A 26,073-nucleotide genomic window follows, 5' to 3' on the forward strand; every position below is an offset into this window, starting at 1 on the left:
AAATGTGGGGGAAAACAGCCCCGAAGTGAGGCGAAAACACACCCGATGCATGGAATAATCCCGAAGCATGAATTTTGGGACCCGAAATGGCCTATAGCTATACCAAACATGCACAATATGGATATGCAATGAATAGACAGAAGCAAGGCAGCCCCAAAATTAGCATTTTACTAGTACAAAGCATGGCCAAACAGCAAGCAAAGATAGGGCAACAATGGCATGCAAAAATGGCCCTAAACATGAGGTTATGAAGCAAGTGGTATATGTAAAACCCAAACTGAAAAATTCCCTTCTACAACATTGAAGAGGGACCAAAAATAAGCATATTTACAGAACTGTAAAAAACCCAAAAACAAACATAGGCATGGCTAAGCTTTTATGCAAGAAAAAGGGCCAAAAGGTGGCCAAAGAGGCAAGTGGTATATGCACAGCCCAAACTGAAAAATTCCCTTCTATAACATTGAAGAGGGACCAAAAATAAGCATATTTACAGAACTGTAAAAACTCCAAAACAGTATACAAACATGCTAGAAATGCAATGCAAAATGAGGCTCAAAAGAGGCTATAACACAAAGTATGCAAAGCATTCACCAAACAGCCAAAGACCCTTAATGAAACATGTTAAGAAGGTCAAAATAAGACTATTTCTAGGCTTGTAAAAAGACCAAAAACAGAAGCATGATAGGCTGCCAAAGCATGCAAAAATGGGGACCAAAAGAGAGATATAACATGAAGTGACATATGGAGGTCCCAAACAGTGATGAGCCCTTCTTCAATGTTGAAGAGGGGCTCAAAATAAGCCTATTTACAGAACTGTAAAATGCCCAAAAATGGAAGCATAATGGGTTGCCAAAGCATGCAAGAAAATTGACATATAAGGGGATATTGAAGCAAGTGCAATATGGGGGCCTCAAACAGGGTTGAGCCCTTAATGAAACAAGAAAATGAGCTTAAAAGAAGGCCACTTTCAGTTTTGCTCAGAGCTCAACTCAGCAAGCATGTATGGCTTAAAGATGGTGCCAAAATGAGCTAGAAAAGAGGGCAATTGGACTTACCTTTGAAGACCAACACTTTTGTTGCTTCTTGGACCAGATTTGGTGACTCTAAGCTGCTGGAATCCCCTCCTTTGCTGCTGGAATGGAGTGGTGATGGTAGAGCTTGAAGATGATGAAGAAATGGAGCCCAAAACTTGAAGGAAATGGGGTGATATGTATCTATCTCCTCCAAGCAACTCTTGTAACCCTTTCTCTAGAGTTGGGAGGCTCTCTATATGGATAAGAGATGGAGAGCAGAGTCTAGCCAAAGTGGAGGGAAAATGAGGCCTTTTTTCCCTCCAAAAGGGTCCCCCGGATGTAGATATTTTTGGGGGAAAACCAAGGCACAGCTGGAATTTACTCAACCTGAAGAAGCAGGCCGGCCTGACATTTTGGCTGCAGGTGGCCGGCCGGCCACTTCCCCTAGCCGGCCGGCTAGGTCAAAGGAAATAAGTGGCCGTCCAGGCAGAAAAAGTGGCCGGCCACCTCCTAGGATGAAGCCCCATAAGTTAGCTTTCCAATGGCGCAAACCTTGCATTAAAATTCCTCCTGTAGAAAAAGTTATGCCCTTTTCCGTGAAGCTGCGCAGATTCGGTCCAAGCGGACTTCAACCAACCACATCTCTCCCCCCCGGACTTGGACTTGGGATATTCTTGAGTGAAAAATGAAGCCCTAGAAGTAATCTTTCTAATGGTGGTGGCCTCATATCTTAATTCCTCTTGTGTAAAGAGTTACGCCCGTTTCGGTGAAGCCGCGCAGATTTTTCTCCTTCCTGGATTCATGCTGAACCACTTTTGACCAAAAAGAAGTTGGCTTTTCAGCAAAATTGCTGGCCTCCCACCCTCCTACAAGCTTTCTAACAGTTAAAATAAGGTCTCCACCAAAAATGAGCCCAAACCGATGCAAAATGAAGGTTCGGGGGCCAAAACGCGCAGCCCGAGGCCCCGAAAACTGGCTGTTAGGCGCCGGGAGTGGTGTTCGACCACGAAGTGGGTCTCTCAGACCTCAGTGTCCCTCAAAAGGGAGCAAATAATAAGTATGCCAAAAACCGGAGCAATAGGAGATGGTTAAGCGGTCCCGAATCGAGGCACACGGCCTGACGGCTCCGAAAACCGGGAACCAGACTCCGAAATGGGCAAAATGGCCCGTGGCCACAAAATGTAGCCCACGGCCACTAAGAGATGGTCTACAGGACCTCTTCCTCGCCTCAGGAAAAGAAACAGAGAAAACCGAGTCTGGTTCGCAAACCAAGGCAAGGCACAGAAGAGGGTTCGGAAGTCCGGAGGCAGGGCTCGCAGCCAGGACTCTGCAACTTCTGAACGAGCACGATATGCAAAATCACCGAGTGCTCAACTGGTGACGTCTGAGTCTTAAGGTCGGTCAAAAATGGGATGTCTACAGTTCTCATCAAGCATGGGGTTTTTGACCTTGTCGTCGAGGTCAGATTTAATCAAAGACTGGTCGAGGTCACCAACCTCGGTCTCTTTGTTAATCTTGACTGGCATGCACTTGGCTCCAATCTATGTTTCAGCTGATATGCCCTATTTCCGGCAACCTTTCTCAGGATGAGTTCCCTATCCTTGAACTCTCTTGGGCTGACCCTCTTGTTTGTAAGCCCTAGCAAGTTGTTGCTGGTATGTCCCCAGCCGATTTGTTGTTCTATCGCACGTTGTAAGTGGATTTCAACAACATTTTCACGCTTTTTTACATAAGCTTCAGCTTCTTTTTTCATGTAAGGCCAAAAGAATCCTTACGATATTGCTCTATGGACAAGGGATCTGCCCTCTGCATGGCTTCCACATACTCCTTTGTGGAAAAAATTCTTTAACTTAGGCCAAGCTCTTCTCTTCTCAGGTTTAATCACCTAAGCCGAGATCTTGTCTTTCTGGGATCTTGGATTCCAGATCTGGAATCCAGGATCTGCTCACTTGGGCTGAGCTCTTGTCTTCTCATGTCCAGTATTATCTCGGCTTTGCTTCGGCGAACCATTTCTCGTCTCTTGTTTGGACGCCTTTGTCCCCGGCATGTCTTCCTCGGCTCTGGCATACTTTTCTATTCTGGCCATCAGCTCCTCCATGCTTTTCGGTAATGTCTTTGCCAGTGATTTTTGAAGCGGGCAGTCATTCTTCAAGCCGTTTTTAAACGATACGACCGCCACCTCTTGGTTGCATCCTGATATTCGGTTGAATACCTCATAATACCTTTTGGCGTAGGCCCTGAGGGTTTCATCATCGCCGATCTTCAGGGCCATTAGGGCGTCCACCCTCAATGACTGTAGCTTGTTTGTCACGAACCTGGCCACAAACATTTCGGCCAGGCCTTCCTAGGTTTTCACAGTTCCTTTCGGCAACTTGTGAAACCAGTCTGATGCAATTTCTCCAAATGATGAGGGGAACACCTTGCAGAGCAACGACTCGTTCCCGGTGTACAACGTCATCGAGTTCAGGTACAAGCCGACATGAAAGTTGGGGTCCGACTTACCGTCGTAGATCTGGAATCTCAGCATGCTAAACCTCTTCGGGGCTTCGAATTTGTCCAATTCTACCGAGAACGGAGTTCTCGGTTTGACCGGGGAGATTACCTCAGCGTCTTGTTGCTTCTTCTGTAGGTGATCTCTCAAGTCTTCCTTGGTCCGCCCAGGAGCTCGGCTATCTCCTGACTTTAATCTTTTTGATGCACTATTCTCAGCTTCGTTGTGAGCCCTTTTTGACCTTTCTTCATTAGTTGTGTTGAAGCACAACTCCTGCCCTTGAACATGCCGATGTTCTTTGGGGTTTTCTTCCTTGGTGCGGTGTATTCTTCGAGATTCTTCCCTTCTCGACCCTCCTCGCCCGACCTCCCTTGAAGACTGGTGAGAGTGTTCTTCGCTCCTAGTGTGTTGGGGGATTGCAGGGATTGTTTTCTGCCCTCCCTTCTGGGCATTGGCCACTAAAATTGGCGTGTCCTGCAACGGGAATGGTGGCTGCATGACGTTGTTTTGCATCATGAAATTGATGACTGATTGCAGGTCTGCCAATTTATTTGCCATCTCTTTCACCTCTTTGTCCCTCTGCAGGTATCTATCTTTCCATACCTGGAGGTCGTCCTCATTGTAATACCCGCTTCAATCCGATTTCTTTGGTATGTCGTCCTTCTGGCCGACGTCTTTCTTTCCATGATTCTGGTCTGGAGTCTCCTCGTTGCAACCATCTTTCTCCATGTTAGGGGCAACGCGATTACCGTTCTCAACAGGGATTTCGTCCCCAACCTTATTCTTCTGTCCGTCGCTGGCCATCTATTTTTCTTTCTTTCCCACAGACGGCGCCAAATTGTGTGAGTGATTTTCTGACCGCACTGCCAAACAGGTACACCGGCAGAATAGATTAAGCCCGAATGACCTGCAACAGAAAGAAGAGTTTCCGGTGGTGGCTCGTCTACCCGGGGGCACTCCAACGATCAAGTCAGTGCTCAATATCTCTCAAAGATAACCAATAGTACTTAACTCACTATACAGAATATCAAAAGCATACCTTAGACCCATGGGGCTGCCTCCATTTTATAGCCAACACAATCCTAATCCCAATAGAAGCCTAGCTCTAATGGACTTAGGATTACTGCTAATCTTAGACTCCCAGTAGAATTAGGATAAACTCTCTAAGAGTCTTATCTTTACCCAAACTGAAGTCTTCTCCTCTTCTAGGACTCTTGTCCCTTATCTGCTTTATCTCGGATTCCGGTATTGCTGCAGAATACCTCGGCAGTGCCCCAAATAACTCGGCAAACATGATCTGCCCACGTAGCACCTCGGCTAACAACCTCGGCCACGTGGACTACTCAAAAAATATGTCCCCACAGATGTCTATTACTTTATTTGTTATATTGAATTGGAATGGAAAAGAGTGAATTGAGGGTTAAGTTACACAGTACTAAACAAATGTTGTTTGACAATATAGTACTAAAAAAATTATTTATGTTCAGCAATACAATGTTGAACAAATGATGCAATGTTGAACAAATGATACAATGTTGAACAAATGCTGTTCAACAACATAGTACTGAAAAATTGTTTCTGTTTAGCAACATAATATTGAACAAATAATTTATATTTGACAACACAATGCTGACAAAATTGTTTATGTTCAACAACATAGTGTTGAACCAACCCTTGGGCAGTCGACCGGCCGGATGATACGGTGGCCGATCGGTGGTGTGATTTTGGCTCAGTTTTACAACAATGATGTAATAATGCAATGGTTTTGAGTGGACACTGTCATCCACTAATTTCAAATGAATCAAACAGAGGGATCGTCATTGCCGTCGTTCTTTAATAGGAGAGGGATCGTCGTCATTGTTCTTTAATAGGAGAGGGATCGTCGTCATTGTTCTTCAATAGGAGAGGGACTATCTTTAACCATGATGGAGAGGGTGTGCAAAATTAGATGGGTTTGCACTTAGACATGATGATATTATGAATATGGATAAATTTGGTATTAAGTGGGGTGTTAAAAGAAATCTTATTAAAATTTAGGATATAGGATGGGGGTTCAAAGAAATAGGAGGTCTAAAAAATTAAGGTAGGTGCTAAAAGTAGCTCTTTTTTATTTTTTTATATTCCAATAAGTCCTATGGGTGACATAGTTACTAAAATACATCTAACAACAATAAGGTGAAGTGCGCATTAATATTTACATTGATAATGTGAATGTTTCATGATGTGAACATTCATACTGTCAATGTGAATATTCATATTGACAACATGAACATTCACACTATTAAATTTATTTAATGTGAATGTTTATATCACTAAGTTTCTAAGAGTTCAAAAAATATTTGTAAGGATAAATTTATTCATAAAATACTTTAAATATGAGAATTAAGATTTAGTAGATCAAAATTTCAAAATAATAGGACTTATTGGAATATAAGAATATCCTATGGACTAATTACGATACAAGTACTTGAAAGGGTATTTTCTAATAAATTCTCATTTTTTAAATTTAATATACTTATATTTTTGTAATATTTTCAACAACAATGCTAGGTAGTCCGAAATTTCATGGCTCAAATGGCTTGAATGTTTCAAAACGACATCGTTTTGACACATTCAAACCATTCAGGCTACACAAATTCGGGCCGTCAAGCATTTTTCTATTTTCAAAGACTAAATAGGTTTGAATTTAATATATTTTGAGGACTTAATAGATTTAATCGATAGTTTAGGAAATAAATAAATTTTGATTTATATACTTTATGAACGTAGTAAACTTAATCAATATTTTGAAGACTAAGTAGATAATTTAACTATAATTTAGAAGTAGAAAGTGTACCAAACCCAACAACAAACTACTTAAATTTGATTCACTATATAAACAAATTAAATTTAAATATATTTAAAAATTTATTAAATTTTCTAATTAAATTTAAATGATTTAGGGTACCCGATCCATAAATCCAAATTTCAATTCTTCTTATCCAAAACTCTAGGGGCATGCTTGTACTATTCCAAAAAAAAAAAAAAAAAAAAAATTGTTCATACAAAATGACCAATCTACCCATATATATAGATATACATAGCCGTCTTATCTCTCCAAAAACCCATTCACACACACACACACACACATACTCTCTCTCTCTCTCTCTCTCTCTTCCATCACTATAGCAGAAATGCTTCCAGCTTCCTCCGCCACCGACCTCTCTCCCCTCATCCTTCCCATCCTCCATAACTTTTTTGATCTTTCCATTTCGTCGAAGCCCTAACCGGTGAGTGTGATTGACTCCAAAACCCTAATCGGCCACTAAACTTGTAAAGATCTCTAGGATAGGTTCTTTTGCACTTGGGTCGAATCTCGAGCCAAGACACTACCCTCTTATGTCGCCTCCTTACCATCCTTCACTTTGGCGGCGATCGCGGCGTTATTTTTCTCTCTTTTCTTTATCTCGATCTCTCTCCCCTCTAACACCATCGTCCTCGGTCGCCTTCTCACTTTTCTTCACTTTATCACCTTCTCAATCTTCGCCAACGGCCACTAAATCGTGGTCCACCTCCTCACTCCAATCGAGACACTACTGTGCTGTTTAATTTCTCACATATTTCTCTCTATCCCTCTCACTTTCTATAGATGTGTGTGTATCAATTTTCTTTGCCTTGATTTTTTGTTTCATTGTATATATCACAGATCTATGTTGAAATCCAAAGTTGAACATATATATGTATGAATTTGAATAGATTTGTGTTGAAATCCATAGTTGAATTTGAACATATCTGTGTTCTTGATAGACATGACCTCCTGTGATGCATTTCTATTCAAAATAGCTCAGATCTATTTAAAATTATAATAGATATTTCAACAGATAGAGTTTTTTTAGGTGAATTACGATTTTAAATTTTGTTCACAGGTAATTTTGTTTTGGTACTTCAAATTGAGAAATTATCTATAGTGATACCAATCCCTCTTTGGTTTTGAGTTTTCAAGTATCTACTTGTTTCTAATTTTTTTCAACAAATCTATTCAAATCTATTTGTGTTGGATTTAAATGGATTAAAAAAAAAAAATTCACCTTGCTTGGTTTCCAGTTTTCCAAAATACTTTTCAGAAAATTCTACTTTCTTATTTTCCGTGTTTCTTTGTTTTTACTGAATTTTTTTAATATTTTAAGCTTTTTTTTTTTACTTTTTAGACACACCTAACATAAATACACTTAAAAAGTAAAAAAATTGTAAAAAAAATCTTTTAAAAATTCACTAAATACCAAAAATACAAAAAAAATACAAGAATTCAGTACATTTTTTATATTTTTATGTATTTATTAATTTTTTAAAATATTTTTTCACAATTTTTTTACTTTTTAGATACATCTAAGTAAGGTGCATCTAAAAAAGTAAAAAAAAATGTTTAAAATTTAAAAAATATTCACTAAAAACAAAAAAACACAAAAATCAAAAAAGTCAATTTAAAAAAAACTTAATCCAAAAAACTCAAACCAAACACAGTGATTAGAATTTGAATAGGTCATTCTCTCACATTGAACATATATGATTATCTTTTTATTCTTTGTTGTTGTTGTTGTTGGTGTTGTAGTTGATTTCAACAGATACAAAAAAGTGTATATTTGTGTTATATTTGAGTGTTGGTGGTGGAGAATTTCAATAGATAGAAAAAAAAGTTTGTGAATTTCAAACAGATAGGAAAAATTTGAGTTTAACTGACAAAAAAATTCAATAGATAAGAATAAAATAAAAATAATAAAAATTTAACAGATAGTAAAAAAATTAAACAAATAAAAAAATTTGAACAAATAGTCAAAAAATAAACGTATAAAATATTTGATCAGATAGCCAAAAAAATAAAACAGATAAGACAAAATAAGCTAAAATAGTCAATAAGACAAAATGTCACATCAAACTTATAATCATTTCACTTTTTATCTCACAAACTTCATATCCAACTACAAAAAAAATCAATTATCTTTCCAAATATAAAAATTTTAGCCTCCTAAAATAGCCAAAAACTAAAATAGCCTACTAAAATAACAACTTCCTAAACACTTACAAAAAAAATTCAGTAGATAAATTAAGGGATAAAATTAAAAACAAAATGTTCTCCTAAATAATAAAATGAAGTTCTCATCACAATATTTTAAAAAGAGTGGATTTCTTACTAAGAAAAAATACTCATAGGATTTAATGCTTTATACCTATCTTAAATTTGACTTTTCAATAATTTATTACTAGCATATCACCCGTACTATGCACGGATTGTGTTTACAATTATCTATATATGTGAATTGTGATTTTTAATTTTTTTTAAATGTCTTTTTTTCACCATTTTTTATATTATATTAAAGTTTAATATTTTGATAATAATCATATGTGTTGGACTTTTGAAGGAATTAAATGTCTTTTTTTATTATTATATTATATTAAAGTTTAATATTTTGATAATAATTATATGTGTTGGACTTTTCAAGAATTTTTTTTTATGATTGTTCTTAATGCATTAAAGTGTTATTATGAGGGATAATAATCATATGTGTTGGGACTTTTCAAGGAATTCATATGTATTGGATTTTAAAGAATTTTTTTTATGCTTGTTCTTAATGCATTAAAGTGTTATTATGAGAGTAAGACTTGGGAGTTGGGAGAAGTTAGTAAAAGCTAAGATTCTCTTTTTTTTTTTTTTTTAAATCAAAAAATCAAGAAATTTAGATTAGGTGATTGGAGCTCCCCTAAAGCTTGGGTTTAAAAACATCATTTTCCTTAATATATAGTACTAGCATATCACTCGCACAGATTGTATTTACAATTATTTATATATGTGAATTGTGATCTTTAAATGTCTTTTTTTTAAATGTCTTCTTTTTTTTTTCTTTTTTTATATTATATTAAAGTTTAATATTTTGATAATAATCATATGTGTTAGACTTTTCAAGGAATTAATTGTCTTTTTTTTATTATATTATATTAAAATTTAATATTTTGATAATAATCATATGTGTTGGACTTTTCAAGAATTTTTTTTTTAAGCTTGTTCTTAATGCATTAAAGCGTTATTATGAGGGATAATAATCATATGTGTTGAAACTTTTAAAAGAATTCATATTGTTGGATTTCAAATAATTTTTTTTATGCTTGTTCTTAATGCATTAAAGTGTTATTATGAGGGTAAGACTTGGGGGTTGGGAGAAGTTAATAAATGCTAAGATTTTTTTTTTTTAAATCAAAAAATCAAGAAATTTAGATTGGGAGATTGAAACTTTCACAAGGCTTGGGGTTAAAAACCCCCTTTTGCTTAATATATAGTATAGATAGATTATACACCTTTTAAGTTATGATAATTTTTTTTTAATAGTTATAATCAATTTTCTTTATAATTATAACTCATAATTTTTATATAATATTTTATTATAATTATTTTTTAATTATAACTAAAAAAATATAAAATTACATATATTTTTTAATTATACAATACTAGCATATCACCCGTGCTATGCACGGATTGTGTTTACAATTATCTATATATGTCAATTGTAATTTTTAAGTGTCTTCTTTTTTTTTTTTTTTTTTTAAATGCCTTCTTTTTTTCCTTTTTTATATTGTATTAAAGTTCAATATTTTGATAATAATCATATGTGTTAAACTTTTCAAGGAATTATTTTTTTTATTATATTATGTTAAAGTTTAATATTTTGGTAATAATCATATGTGTTGAACTTTTCAAGAAATTTCTTTTATGCTTGTTCTTAATGCATTAAAGTGTTATTATGAGGGATAATAATCATATGTATTGGGATTTTTCAAGGAATTCATATGTGTTGGATTTCAAAGAATTTTTTTTATACTTGTTCTTAATACATTAAAGTGTTATTATGAGGGTAAGACTTGAGGGTTGGGAGAAGTTAATAAATGCTAAAGTTTTTTTTTTTTTTCAAATAAAAAAATCAAGAAATTTAGATTGGAAGATTGGAGCTCTCACAAGGCTTGGGGTTTAAAACCCCCTTTTGCTTAATATATAGTGTATATATATATATATAGTGGTAACCCGTGCTATGCACACGGAATTTTATAAATTAAAAAATATATATTATAATTATTAGATAAGATTTAAAGATTTTTTTTTAGTTTTTTTTATTTTATTTATTTTTATGTTATAATATAATATATAAGATATATATAGATATCTACAACTTTAATAAAAAATATTATCTGATTTTTTGGGGAAGAGAAAACGAATGCAAGTTTTAATTTTTTTTTTTTTGAAATTGGTGAGAGAGATTAGGAGGGAGAGATTATGAAATATTTTTGTTATTAAATAAATAAATCAGTTAGTTTTTTAAATCTATTTTGTGAATTAAAAAATTAATAATTTTAGAAAATTGATTAATTTGTCTCATTAAGTGATTTAGAATTTTGATAGATATATATATAAAAAATACATAATTATATTACTAAATCATAATTCAAATTTAGATGTTATATTTTTTTGAGATCTATAGCTAAATTTTTATCTTTTTTATTTTTGTGTGTAACCATAGTGTATGAGAGAAATTGAAAAGGGTGTTGCAGTAATTATGAGAGAAGTCAAAAGGGATTGTGGGTTGGAAGAAATTAGTAAATGTTGAGATTGGGTTGGAAGAAATAATAAATGCTGAGTTTTTTTTTTTTTTTTTTTTTTGTTAAATCAAAAAATTAGAAAATTAGGATTAAGATATTGGAACTCTCACAAGGCCTATGAGTTAAAAACCCCATTTTGCTTAATATATAGTACTAGCATATCACCCGTGCTATGTACGGATTGTGTTTACAATTATCTATATATGTGAATTGTGATTTTTAATTTTTTTTAAATGTCTTCTTTTTTTTCCTTTTTTATATTATATTAAAGTTTAATATTTTGATAATAATTATATGTGTTGGACTTTCAAGGAATTAAATATCTTTTTTTTAATTATTATATTATATTAAAGTTTAATATTTTGATAATAATCATATGTGTTGGACTTTTCAAATTTTTTTTTTTATGCTTGTTCTTAATGCATTAAAGTGTTATTATGATGGATAATAATCATATGTGTTGGGAATTTTCAAGGAATTCATATGTGTTGGATTTAAAATTTTTTTTTTATGCTTGTTCTTAATGCATTAAAGTATTATTATGAAGGTAAGACTTGGGAGTTGAGAGAAGCTAATAAATGCTAACATTTTATTTTTTTTTAAATCAAAAAATCAGGAAATTTAAATTGGGAGATTGGATTTTCCACAAAGCTGGGGCTAAAATCCCCCTTTTGCATAATATATAGTATAGATAGATAGCCTATTATGAATCAAAAAAATAACCTATCACCCGTGTTATGCATGGAATAATTATAGATATTTATATTTGTTTTAGATTTTTTAATATATAAATTATGTTTTTTAAGATTTTTTATAAAAATAATTTAACAATCTTATCACTAACCATAGTGTATGAGAGAAGTTGAAATAGGTACTGCAATAACTATGCATGGATTGTATCTATAGTTATTTGTATAAGGAGATTTTAAATGCTGATTAAAAAATTTTGACCAAATCAATAAATGTAGGCATGTGGAAAGACATGTGGATTGGAAAAAGTTAATAAATTCTGATTAGGAGATTTTGACCAAATCAATAAATGCTAAGGTTTTTTTTTTTTTTAATCAAAAAATCAAGAAATTAGGATTGGCATATTGAAGCTCCCACAAGACTTGGGGTTAAAAATTCCATTTTACTTAATATATAGTATAGATTGAGAGACTTTCGTGTAGGTCCTATTAGGTAGACTTATCGAATAGGTCCTATGATAATTAATTGTGTTTTTCATTAAACACTATTAAAAAAGCCACTAATTATTAATTTTTAACGATAATTTAATATTTTTTTTTATAAAAATGTTACTAATTATAAGTTTTAGCAATAATTTTAAAAAATTGTCACAAAATAAGTCACTATCAACTTTTAGAGATAATTTAAAGAATTTGTCACAGAAAAAAATTACTAATTGTAAATTTTAACGGTAATTTATAAAAAATAATAATAAAAAAGTTATTAATTATTAATTTTTAACAATATAAGTCACAAATAATTCTTTTTAATAATAATTTTATTAAAACTTAATAAAAATTAAATCTAGTTATTAAGTTATATTAATAATTTATCCTCCTATTTCATTAGTTGCCAATCTTATGCATGCCTAGTGTGGACAAAAGGCAAGCCTAAGTGGAAAAGAGAGGGATGTCGTAACTTGAACCATGATGGCCTATAGTGAAGGGCTGCAAGGGATACAACGAAGTTATTTCCTTGGCTCAAATTCCGTCAACATTCTTAATTGTACAGACACTAGCACTTTTCTTTTGTATTCTTTGCCATAGGTCTCATTTCGGGGGAAACAAAAAAAAAATACTTCCTCTGTTTTGAAATAATAGTCTCGTTTGGGAGAATTGAATTTTTTTTGATAGTATAATTATTACACTTAAAAAAGTTAATTTTTCAAATTTTTCCTTTGATCGTACATTTTTCAAAGAATATCAATTATCATGATTGTACTTTCTATGTTGTTAATGAATTTAAAAGAATGACAAAATAAAAAATTCATATTATTTTTGTCTGTAATTTTTGAAAAGGAACTAATATTTTGAAATAATAAAAAAGGGAATAAGAGACCAATATTTTAGAACAGAGAGAGTAATAATAAATAAATCTAATAATAACAGTATTTTATATAATATTATTGAATAATACCATTGTTCAATTAAAAATCACAAATAAAGTGAGTAAACAAGGCTTATCTTATACTAATCCGACTATATTATTGAATAGTGTCACTGTCCAACTATGTTTTCATTTACTAATAATATTGGATTATATATGTATATATATTAATGGGGAGAAACTTTTTCAAGGTGTCTATAATTTATTATCTGATGATCAAATTGTAGATGTTTTGTAATCATTTGCATACCACAAATATAGGTATTAGTATTGGATACATTCAAGGCTCGCTTTTAATCATTGCGTGACTAAGAGCAAATGTTAATTTAGCAAGATGTTTTACTTCTTTATGATGTAATTTATTCTTCTCTACTTCCCTTTTAATGATTGTTACATAAAAAAAAATTGTGCTAGGTAATGCTATATCACTCAATCATTGTATATACAATTTATTGGTGCATTAATTAGTACGTACAACTTTATGTTTTTATATAAAAACTATATATAGAATGATATCTCTAAATTATATCTATTCAATGGAGTCAAAAATCCTTACTATAGTTCATAATTATAAAAATATCGTTATTACATTTTGTAAAATAAAAATATCATATATTTAACATTTGAACAAATTACATTAGTAGTCCTTATATGTTCTTCATTGTGTTATTTTGTTCCCTATACTTTTAATTAGTATAATTTTGATCCTCAATTTTAAATTTTATATTAATTTGATCGAATTAATAACGTTATTTGTATTTTGGACAAAAAATAATTACTAAATTGATTGAGATTAAACTCATGAAGTTGAGCAAGTTTATAATTTTGTTCCTACAAATATGACACATGCCACTTGTGTACGTATTTTCTATTAAAAATTGCTAATTGTTGCAATCAATTAAATTAAATTAAGATAAAATTATAAATTTAAGATAAAAAACAAACTTATTAAAATTATAAAAATCAAAATGATACAAAAACTAAAATACAAGTACTACCAACATAATTTGCTCTTAACATGTTTTAGGTGCATGTAAACAGGAGGAACACATTCTGGCTATTAATCAGCCAGCGTTGGCAATAGTTCTACCCATATTAATTATTATATCAATTAGTGTATCAATATATATTATAATATTATAATTTTAAAATTATGGACTCCACTCATTATATAATCTACAAAGACTCAAAGCTAATAAAATTATAACACATCATCTAATAGTATACTAATTGATATACCAATTTATAGATATTATTTATCCTTTTATATCTCTTTTATATCACTATTTATATATCCCCTCCAATTCTATTGTGGATTTATCTGGGGTGCAAAATGATCAATCAAACCGTTTATGTAATAGGTTTAATAATAAAAATGAGTTATGTGAAAAATCAGTTTCATTGAACAGCACTAGATACAGAAATAAATTACATTATTTTTTTAAATGGACAATAATTTCATTTTATAAAATAAAATATGATTTGTTTATTCATTCATCAATATTTACTGAAGTTAATTTTTTACAAATGTGATCTTCACTACGAGATGAACGATTTAGATTATCATTGTGAGTCTAAAGTGAGCCCCACATAATGAATTGGGAAGGAGAATACACCAAGGATCCTCTAGAGTGAAATTTCCCTAAAGTTTCCTAGAGTGCTCCATTGTGTGGTTGAGATTCACTGGCAAGTCAAAAATTGATGTGACTTGCCAATAAATCTCAACCACACAATGAAGCACTCTAGGAAACTTTAGAAAAAAATCACTCTAGAGGATCCTTGCTCAGGAGAATAATGGTACGAAGATGAGTCATTCTCGTGAATTCAATGAACTAGATTAATAAGACCATCTTCATACAACTATCTTGTAAACTCCTCCATATTTGACTTTGCAGGCCTTAACTTTGAGCCTTCAATAATTATCTAAATTGTTCATTTCTTAAACTTCATAGTAAAGACTATATATGTAAAAAATTAATTTTCTCGGATATCGATGAATAAAATGTATTTTGTTTTAAAAAATGAATGATTTAAATTTAAACTCATAGTTGTCATTCATTTAAAAAAATAAAACATAATTTATTTATGTGTTTAGTGATATCTAATAAATTAATTTTTTACACAATTAATTTTTATTATTAAGTTTATAAAATAAATTGTTTGGATTAATGTTGCGGGCGTATAATATGACCCATGAAATAGTGTATGAAAAAATATAGAAGACAGTAATGTGAAAGAGCCATTTCCAAAGTAATGATTACTCCTTTGAAGCATCACCTCCATGTACTTGAGGAGTATCGAATAATTTCTTCTAAAATATTATTTAATGGGAATTAGGACCTATATCTTCACATGAGTGTCCTTCTCAAGAATAAAGAGTCCTTTATTTAGATAGTGTTTGATTTATGAAGAAATTTGACAAAAAGGAAAAAAAAAAGAGGGTATTGTAGATAAAATATAGTTATATTTTATTTATATATTATTATTATTATTATTATTATTATTATTATTATTATTTTAAATTCTTACCTAAATTGATAAATCAAAGAGAATGTGTAAATTATTATATATTAATCTTTGCTAATTAATCAATAAAATTTTCTTAATCTTCATTAATTCACAAAATGTCTCTAGGCGCGAGTAAACTATATCATAATACTCGCACAATTACTTATGTTTTTGCTTGTAAAAAAACCTTATTTTCACTTTTCTCTCTTATAAATCATTTACTTTTTACTTTCATAAAATCAATCAAATGTCACGTGCAATATGCTGTAGATATTGTTATTTAAAAAAATGGCTTTAAAAGCTCAATGAGATCCAAAGGCTAAAGATGAGGTTTGGATGAGCCTTCTTTGATATTGGTTTCCTTCGAGAGAGAGAGAATGGCCTTGGAAGCTGTTGTAGCTCAACAAGAGTTGTATGGTTATAACACCACAGATCTCTATGACTTGCTACAAGGAAACTGGGGCTGTGAATTTGGTCTAGCAGAAAAAGAAGAAGAGTGCGATTCTTTCGACATTCTCGAGAACCAAACAGAAAATTTCGACTATGCAAATTGGAATTCTCCACCTTCTTCATTTGTGGTGCCATATTGGGAGCAATGGTGTCCCAACTCATCCTCAGACCTCGATATCTCTACCTCCATAGTTCCCGAAGAATTGCACCACTTGGACACCTCAACCATGGCCATGTCAACCAGGCCTAAACGACGTCGATCCAAAAGCAAAAAGAACAAGGAAGAAATCGAGAACCAGAGAATGACCCACATTGCGGTCGAGCGTAATCGGAGAAAACTCATGAATGAGTACCTGTCTTCCCTCCGAGGGCTCATGCCAGATTCTTACGTTCAAAGGGTTCTCTCTCTTTCTTTCTTTGTATCTATCTATCTATCTATTTATAAAGTAAAGGCTGAACTCCATATCCTCAAATTATTGCTTTTCTTTATAGAAAATGAGGGTCTTTTTATAAATATTTTTAATTATATTAAAATTATAATTACTAAAAATTGTAATTGGAGAATAGAGATATATGACACACCTATGTAAGTGTGAAAACTTTCTAATATATATATATATATATATATGTATAATGTGTATATATATTTTAAATATCAATCGTTATGTGTCATATCACCTATTAAATAATTTGATTTTTGACTTTTTTTTTTTTTTGATACTTCGAAAAGGAATTTGATTTTAGACTTGAATGTTGCTAAATGTCCGTACATATTCAATTTGGACCCCCACTTTTTTGAATTCCTATCCACTTAATTGAGTCCCTCCCATTTTTTTCTTAATCCCAACTATACATTTCTTCTTTGGATTGAAACCCTAACTTTTCTTCTGGCAACCTCCTCTCATTGCCGGTAACCTTCAGCATCGGTGAGGGCGACCTCTCCATTGCAAACCCCACCCTTACCAGCGACCGCACTACCTCCACCACCACAGCTCCAGCCGCCTACTATGGAGAGTAACCTAACTCTTTCCTTATTCTCCCTTTGTCCTTTCTCTACCACATCGCGACCATCAACCCCTTCCCAACCACCACCGTCACTACCCATTCCCATTCCTATCCCCACCCAGCCTCAACGCTCTCTCTCTCGTGTCGCAATTGAGATAGTGATTATGGGTTGTCTCTTGCCTCTTTCTTGCGCTATCACAGAAGGCAGCAACAACTAGGGTTTGCAATCGAAGAAGGCAGTGACGGCTAGGGTTTCATAAAGAAGAAAGCTGTGGGGTGGCTCACGACAGTAGGAGAAGATATGCAGAAGTAGAGATGAATTGGGGCGGCGTCGAAGGTCGAGAGTGTTGTAGGGATGATTATGGGGATGTCACAATGGTGGGTAGCAGCCGACGTTGGGGGTGGCGGAGAAGGTGGACGATTGACGTTGGGGGTGATGGAGAGGGTGAGCTGCGGATGTCGGAGGTGATGGGGATGGTCGACGGGATTAGAGTTAGGGTTTGCAAAATTAGGATTAAAAGGTTATGGATATGAGTAAAAATGAAATTTTATGTTTTGATAAAATTGAAATTAAAAAAAATGAAAAAGATGGGTCCTAAGAAAAAAGATAAGGGTAAATATAAACACTCTTTACTTCTGTTATTTATTAATATATTAGGGATAAACTAAACTTTGCCTCTTTATGTTTATTTATTTATTTATTTTTTAATTTTCCAATTGGACCCTTAAAGATTTTTTTTTTTTCGCTTTTCATTTTTTTTTTCAATTTACTTCTAAAACTATTTTTTGTTCAAAATTAGACATAAAATGTCACATCAACTGCTCCATGACACAAAAAATATATTATTATAATAGAGTTCGGATTTAAGGACGTGAATTACATATAATAAAATATTTATATGCCTTCTAACTGTCAAAGTATTATTTTATGTCTAATTTTGGATATAATTTAGATTTTTGAGTAAATTAAAAAAACTTAAAACATGACCAATCATAAATAAGACAGAGTGTAATTCGTCCATATATTAGCATAATGATGTCCATCACTACTGAAATTAGCTAGCCAATATATATCATCATGTCACCGCTACTCATAAATATCTAAGGGGGATGCATCAATAAATTTCAAATTAATAACTTATACACTGTTTAGTCCTAAAAGTTTTCTTATAGACTGAAAGGTCCCATTACAATGTTTCAAACATCAGATTAATGTTTCGAACATTAGATTTCGAATATCAGATTAATGTTTCGAACATTAGATTTCGAACATCAGATTAATGTTTCAAACATTAGATTGATGTGCAAATGAGACTAAATGGAGCATAAGAAAACTTTTAGGACTAAATGGTTCAACTTTTCAGAAACTAGAACTTATGGATAAATTTTCCAATATCTAAATATCTTTATTTAAAGCCATGGTATTGGTATCTCGATACATTACGGTCAATATTACTAATTGGGTATTAATTGGGCTTATATAACGGATTTTTTTTTTTTGTTTTGACAAGTCATTTTGAAAAATTTTCAACTACATTATTAGATTTTCAATACATATGGTTTGATAATTTTGATACTTCTATTTTAAACACAAATATATGATTGTTTGGTGATGTCTTTTTTAATTTTTTTAATTATTTATTTATTATTTTGTAAATGTGAACAGGGTGATCAAGCATCTATCATTGGTGGTGCTATTAATTATGTCAAGGAGCTTGAGCAAAAGCTTCAGTTTCTTGGTGGACAGAAGCATATGAACCCAAAGTTTGAGGCTGGTTCTTCTTCTTCATCTGCATCTTCATCTTCTTCGCCTTTTGCTGAATTCTTTACCTTTCCACAGTACTCAACAAATTTGGGTAGCTGTAAAAATTCAATAATGGTGACTGAGCTAGCTTGTGCTGAAAATCATTCTGCCATAGCAGACATAGAAGTGACGATGGTAGAGAGCCATGCCAATCTCAAAATAAGATCCAAAAGGCGGCCCAAACAGCTCCTGAAGATGGTTTCTGGGTTCCAAAAACTCAGGCTCACTATCCTCCATCTGAATGTTACAACTGTTGATCAAGTTGTCCTCTATTCTCTAAGTGTTAAGGTTAGTTATACAGAGTTTTTTTCTCTCTCCAATATATGTTCATAAAATTGAAAAAAAGAGATGAAAGGGGTTAATTATAATTTTGGTCCAAAAATAATGCGTTTTGTGTTATTTTGATCCCAATATTTACATTATGCCAATTTAATCTCCAAAATATAAAAAAATTGTTTCAATTTGACCTCAGTGGATGAAAGAGAAAGAGAAAGAATTTATCATGTTTTTGGTAATGTTGTTGCAGGTAGAAGATGACTGCAATTTGACCTCAGTGGATGAAATAGCCACGGCTGTGAATCAGATGTTAGGTAGGATTCAGCAAGATGCTGTTCTGTTTTGAAAAATAAAATTCAGATGGCTTTTCTGCTGTGATTTTTTCTTTTCCAAAATTTTCATTTAACCTTCATTTACAAGACGGGTTGTCTTCTCTAATTTTCATTTAGCAATCCTTTGTACTTGAAATTGCTCATTGGAATCAAAGTCTCTCTTTCTTTCTCTCAAATATTGTACATTTGGTATGACTAGTTTGTGCCTAGGTTTGGCAATATTAAGGCCAAATCAAGAATTTGAGTTTGAATATGTATTATGAAAAAATATTTAATGCCACACAAATTTAAGGTGAAAAATTGGTTTACGACACTAGCACATATGAAAGTGAATAATTTTACCATACAATACTAGATTTACAAGTATAGAAATAGCGATCACATATAAATGACGTATGTTAATGACATTGTCGCATAGAGAATTGAATAATTACTCATGCATTGGACATAGAAGTTTTATCAATACAATTCACTGCCAAGATTTTAATTGTGGACGGATGCTGCATTTCACATTAGTTAATACATAACAAAATATTGAAATTTTGATATTAACCGTTATTGTTTAATATTAACCGATATATGATAATGTTGCCAACACCAACAGCGTCCAATGTGTTTGCTGGGCTTTCTTTGAACTTCCTCCCAGAAACCAATCATTGTTTCAGATATATCTGAGTAAATGTTTTATTTACCAAACATATGTTTCTCAGAAGAACATGAATAACAATTGAGGCATGGCTGAGCTATCATTGGATATGACTGGGATTGGTCATTCTTGGTCACTATTTGTGTTTTGACTCAGAATTATAAAGTATATAATAAGGTTCTTGTAGAGAATGCTAGATATATGTACTATTCACATTTCAAATTGGAAGTCAATTATCACTTTTCTATCTTTTCTTATAGCCACATGCTTGCTGCGAGAATCAAGATCTTGTTCTAAAGTTTAAAGCAAACTGTGACAAGGCTGCAATGAGCAAACAGCTTTAAAAGAGAGCAAAGCTCTCTCTCTCCGTCTATATATGTACATATATTGTCTCATGTTAAGATCAAAATTGGACCCATCCAGTCCGACCCATGAGCCCATTTTGAGGTCTCGTTTCGATAATCCGAACCGTTCAATGTGTAGAACTTGTCGAGTACTTTACTTCTTTAAACAATCACGTTGATCGGATATCGATAGCTATTTGATCGGGTTAGAATTTTGTCAACCGTTTATTTTTTCACCGTTCATTTTTTTAATACAATTCTGATCAGATTAAATAACTATCGATATCCGATAAATGTAATTTTTTTACAGAGATATAGTGCTCGACGAGTTCTACATATTGAACGATTCGGATTATCAGAATGAGGCCTAAAATGGGCCCATGAGCCGGACTGAACAGGTCGAATCTTGATATCAACAGGAGACAAGTTGCACCCTATTTTAATAGTAGTAGTACATCAGAAAAGATGTACCCACATAGATCATGATTCACTCACAAGACCGAAATAAGCCAAAAACAAAGATGATGATTTAACTTTTCGATTTAGTTGTACTAAGAATGGAAATTAAATATTTCATGTAAAAGAAAAAAGAATTGAAATCAAAATCATGCACATTTTGAAGACAACGATGGCCCATGAAATTGTACGTCGTTCTTCAATCTCGCATCCCTATACAATCATCAACAGCTAATTTGTTTTGCTTTGCTTTTGCTTTTGCTGGTGGGGTGGGGGTGGAGTAAAAGTGTTGGACAAATATTTATTGAAGGGACAATTGACAACTATATGACATGTTTGGAAGTTCTTCTTCCACCACTCACGGATTTAGACCTGTTTATCTTAAACTTGGTTCAATTCATGTTGTACATGTAGCCATCTTTTTTGATTCCCCGTTGAAATTAAAGTAAATTAGTGTTGGAAAAATGATTTTGGTTTTTTTATTTTATTTTTTAAGTTTGGGCTAATTTTTAGATGCAATCCGTACATCCGTTTTGATGGGTCTAAGTGAAATAAAATCATTAGTAGATGAATAATAAATCTAAAATGCACCATTTGAGCAAGCAATATGGTAATAAATTTTAGAAAGTTTACCTCATTCGTTAAGTCAAAAATTAATATGATGTTGATATACTCATGCCTTGTACGAAGAGAGATCTTTTAGAAAGTTTGTCCCACATTGGTTAAGTCAAAAGTTAATATGATGTTGATATACTCATTCCTTGTACGAAGAGAGACCCTAACCCAAATATGGTCCACTGCACGTGGGCCATAGCCTTGCCTTACGTTAAATTGGGTCAAATCATTAGAGAATATTATCTTTTTAGAAAAAAATTGTTTAGATTGATTATTTTTTATTTAAATAAATTTCAAACGAGTTACTACTTGGGTTAAAAAAAAAAAAACAATGATCAGCAAAAAGAATTTTTATTGATGGATAAAACATACATTTCATATGAGATTATATCAATAAAGAAGTGAAAGTGCAAAAATGATCAAAGCAAAAATCACAATCCCAATTAGGTTAATACTAAGAAAAATAATCAATCATTAGCACAACCACAAAAGGTTGGTAAGAAACCAACAATAGTAAAAAAGTGAACAAGAGACCAACAAATAATCAAGGCCACACCCAAAAATCAACCCAACAGTAGCCACACCCAACTTTCATTGATGCAAAAAATTAACACAATCTCCTAGACTGCTCAACTAGCACCCTTGATGCAGAATTTAACTTGCTGTAGATTATAGATAATATCATTCACTGAGTAATTCAAAGATGGGTGTGATATTTTTGATCCACATTGCAATCCTAAGCTTGATAGATTCACACAAACCTTTAAAATCCAACTGTGAGCCATTAAAAATGCTCTCATTTCTTTGTTTTCAAATGGATCAAAGCACAAACAGATGGATGGCTTTCCAAATCAACTTCTCATACTTTTTGAGTTTAGTACTAGCCCACCAATGAAAAATGCTACTTATAGACCCCAAACATTGCCCATTTTAATCCCCACCAATTGATAATATTTGACAAAATCTGTCAGACAAGGGCAAAACAGTAGTACATGGTTGACACTCAACATTACAGAAAATACAATTTACATTTCTTTCACAACTGAGAACATCAATTCTTTGAAAGTAACTAAATGTCTCAATCCTCCATTTCCATGCTAGACAACCAAAAAATTGAGCCTTGGGTGGAGAATCATTCTTCCAAATGGAATTAGTTATTTTGCTAGTAGCTTTAGAAGTCAACTCACATCACTTATAAGCTGAGGCAACAGTGAAAGAACCCGATGTATCTTTATTCCACCTCAAATTATCAATCATATTGTAACAACCCCAACCTGTGATTAGCCTATAATCCTTGATTAAGAATGTTTAACAAGTAATTAAGATGAAATCTGAAGTTAATTACATGTGTCATGTATTATTTGTATTTATATCTGTCTATGATAGGAATATTTGTTTGAATTTCTATTTCAATATGTGAATTACAGGCCTTATCGGCCACCAAATACGAAATTGACTAGGTCAATGTGTAATTGAGAATTTTTAAAATTTTATGGTAGGTTTAATTAAAATTCGATTTGGAATAAAATAATTAGAATAAAATAATGTCAATTGATTAGCTTAATCAAGAATTAATTTCTCTTTACTAATTGAGCCTATATAAGGCTAATTGATTCTAGAAGCCTCATATACACTTCATTTTCATCATCTTCTTCAATAAAAACGTAGAGAGAGAGAGAGAGAGAGAGAGAGAGAGAGAGAGAGAGAGAGAGAGAGAGAAAAGAGAGAACATTGAGATCAGAGCTTGAGGATGAAGAATTGCTTGGAAAATTGAAAGAATTAGAAGAATCATACAAGGAATTGCTAAAATTCAAGAGAATTGAGAGCCTAGGTAAGAAATTCAACCTTGAATTTGAGACATTAAGTTAGCTTACATGAGAATCCAAGAGAATCAAGTTGATTAACATAATTCAAGCTAAGGAAGTAGACTTGAGAAACAAATCATGCATGCATGCTCATTTCACCATGTTTTGAAGTAAATTTCCAAAGAATTCTTACATGCAATTGTTTATCTTAGCTTTGTTGTGGAAATTCATCACATTTCATGTCATTGCATCTCACTTGATCATGTTTTGGAAGGAAAGAAATCATGATTTATCATGCATGTGTTATTCAATGAGTTTCAAGTTTGATTTAAAACAATTGACTTGTTTTTGGGTATTGATTTTGCGAAATGACTCTCAAATCATGAAGTTCTATGAGTCTTTACAAGTTTTCTTAAGTTTTGACTCAAAATAATGTGCTTTGATGCCTTAGAATTATGTTTTGAAGCTTGGAGAGTAATCTGAAAATTCTAGAATTCGGCATGATCGCTCGAGCGACGGTTCCTTCGCTCGAGCGTAAAATTCAAGCTCTTAGAAGTTTTGTAGAGATTGATGGTTGGCTCGAGCGAACAAAAAACTGTTTGAATGACCACCATTTGTTTCGAGCCTTGGCTCGAGCGACCAAAAGATGGCTTGAGTTTTAATGAGAGCTCTTAGTATAGTTACAGACTTTGCAGACCGCTCAAGCGACAAAAGCTTCGCTCGAGCGAACTACCATGTTCTCAGAAATTTGGCTAAGTGTGTCAAAGTGCATTTTTGCATCTTCATTGCATCCAAGGCATTCCCAAGCCATGTTTAAGCTACATTAATGAGAATAAGAGTTAGAAACACACATTAAGAACGAAGAATAATAAGTTTAGTGCCTATGGCACGTGTGTTCAAGTGTATCTATCATGTGCTTGTACGTCATGTGTTAACACCCGCTTGATCGACTTGTTTTGTTCAAGTGATATGTTCTGCTAGTAGTGCTATTTGTGAGTAATAATTCTGTAAAACTATATTCAACTTTAAGTATTTTCTGAATGAGATGGTGTGATCTATTTTCTGAAATGTTATTTTATGATTAAATGAATGATTGTCCAATTTTCTTAAATGTATTCATGGCATCCTTAGCATCATGTGATATCTGTTATATGACCTGGTACCAGGGTTGGCTATGCATAATTGTTTATCTGCTCTATATATGTCCCTTTATGGGTCATTTGGTCTCTTCATGGATCATTTGTACCGTCTCATGTAATCATGAGTCATTTTTTAGCGTTATTGGATGTACCACGTATATACCACGTACGATTATCTGTGAACTCTGAACATAAATATGAACATGAATCTATTTCTGAATCAGAACCCTGATTTCTGAATCTGTTATAGACATCATTCATCAAACCTTTACTTTGTTATTATTCACTAGGCTCCAGCTCACTGTATTATTTATGTACGTAGGTGATTAGGCGCTTGACCAGGCCTAAGCTGGTGCCAGGAGTTCTATTTTGGTCAGCCAACTACTGCACCTCTCGAGGAGGTTCTCGAGAAGTGGTCAAGTTTGGTGAACCATATTTAAGACTTTTGTTTTATTTTGTTTTGTCTAAACAAGTTTATGTACTATCTGTGTATTGGGCTAAGACCCATCTTGGTTTATTTGTATATAAGTTGACGTTATATATGTAAATATAAGTTTGAAATTTTCTATCTCATATACGTTTACATAGCCCTATGGACATTGTATTTAAATAATTGCTTCCGTTAGTCCCTTAATTTTACTAATCTGTTCAAAGGCCCTCGGTAATCCTAGGATTACTGGCGGGTTACGATACTATATAGGGGCATGTTTGGGTAGTGACACATACCTTCCCTAAGGACAGGTGCATTGAAGTGATCTGCTCTGTTGTACTTTCTGCATGGAAAAGTTATGTCTTTTCTAGTTCAACTCATCTGAATGGTCACCATAGCCTTTGCAAAAGGCATGGACTTGCCTATATAAATAGCCTATCATTGCATTCATTCTGTACTAAATTATCTCATATTATTCCTTCTTTCTAGACACATTTTTTTTTTTTTTTTTTTGGAAGGGGTCAAAGTGATATTGTGCCAGGTTGGTTTCCCAAACTTACAAATTGAAGTATTGCTGTTGTGTGGTTTTCTAACCGTCGTATTTTGGAGACAAACATCTGTTCAACTTGTGAGTATCATAGCGAAGGGTTAATTTTATCTTAAAGATATTGTGTCAAATACAAAACTCAATCAATTTTTTGCTTTTGAGTTTATAGAATATAAAATTATATTAATAAGTTTGGATGCTATTGTTCATATTAGGGGTGTCCGTGGTTCGGATTGAGATGATTTGCAGTTCGGTTTGGACCCGCTTCCATCTATACAGTTTGGAAAAAAGTCAACACACAACCGCTCATAATGCGGTTTGTGGTTTGTGCGGATAGGGTTCGCAGGCGGTTTGTGGATTGGACTTTTTTCTTTAAAAATTTATTTTTGAGTCTTTTTTTTCCCATTTTGTAAATATTTATTTTGGGTCATTTTCTCCCCATTTTCTAAATTAAAACTTATAAAATAAAAAACCCAA

General features: G+C 32.7%; 1 protein-coding gene across 1 annotated transcript; it reads left to right on the forward strand.

The window, feature by feature from the left end:
• Nucleotides 1–15,988: 15,988 nt before the first annotated feature.
• Nucleotides 15,989–19,790, forward strand: LOC114263553 (transcription factor bHLH94). The gene is made up of 3 exons (XM_028204112.2): nucleotides 15,989–16,595; nucleotides 18,869–19,294; nucleotides 19,533–19,790. The coding sequence occupies exons 1-3, from the start codon at nucleotides 16,125–16,127 to the stop codon at nucleotides 19,626–19,628; spliced, it is 993 nt and encodes a 330-aa protein (XP_028059913.2). The 5' UTR covers nucleotides 15,989–16,124; the 3' UTR covers nucleotides 19,629–19,790.
• The last annotated feature ends 6,283 nt before the right edge of the window (nucleotides 19,791–26,073 follow it).

This window comes from Camellia sinensis, chromosome 2, assembly GCF_055761805.1.
Source record: "Camellia sinensis isolate YWXY chromosome 2, ASM5576180v1, whole genome shotgun sequence".
In the NCBI taxonomy this organism is placed as follows: domain Eukaryota; kingdom Viridiplantae; phylum Streptophyta; class Magnoliopsida; order Ericales; family Theaceae; genus Camellia; species Camellia sinensis.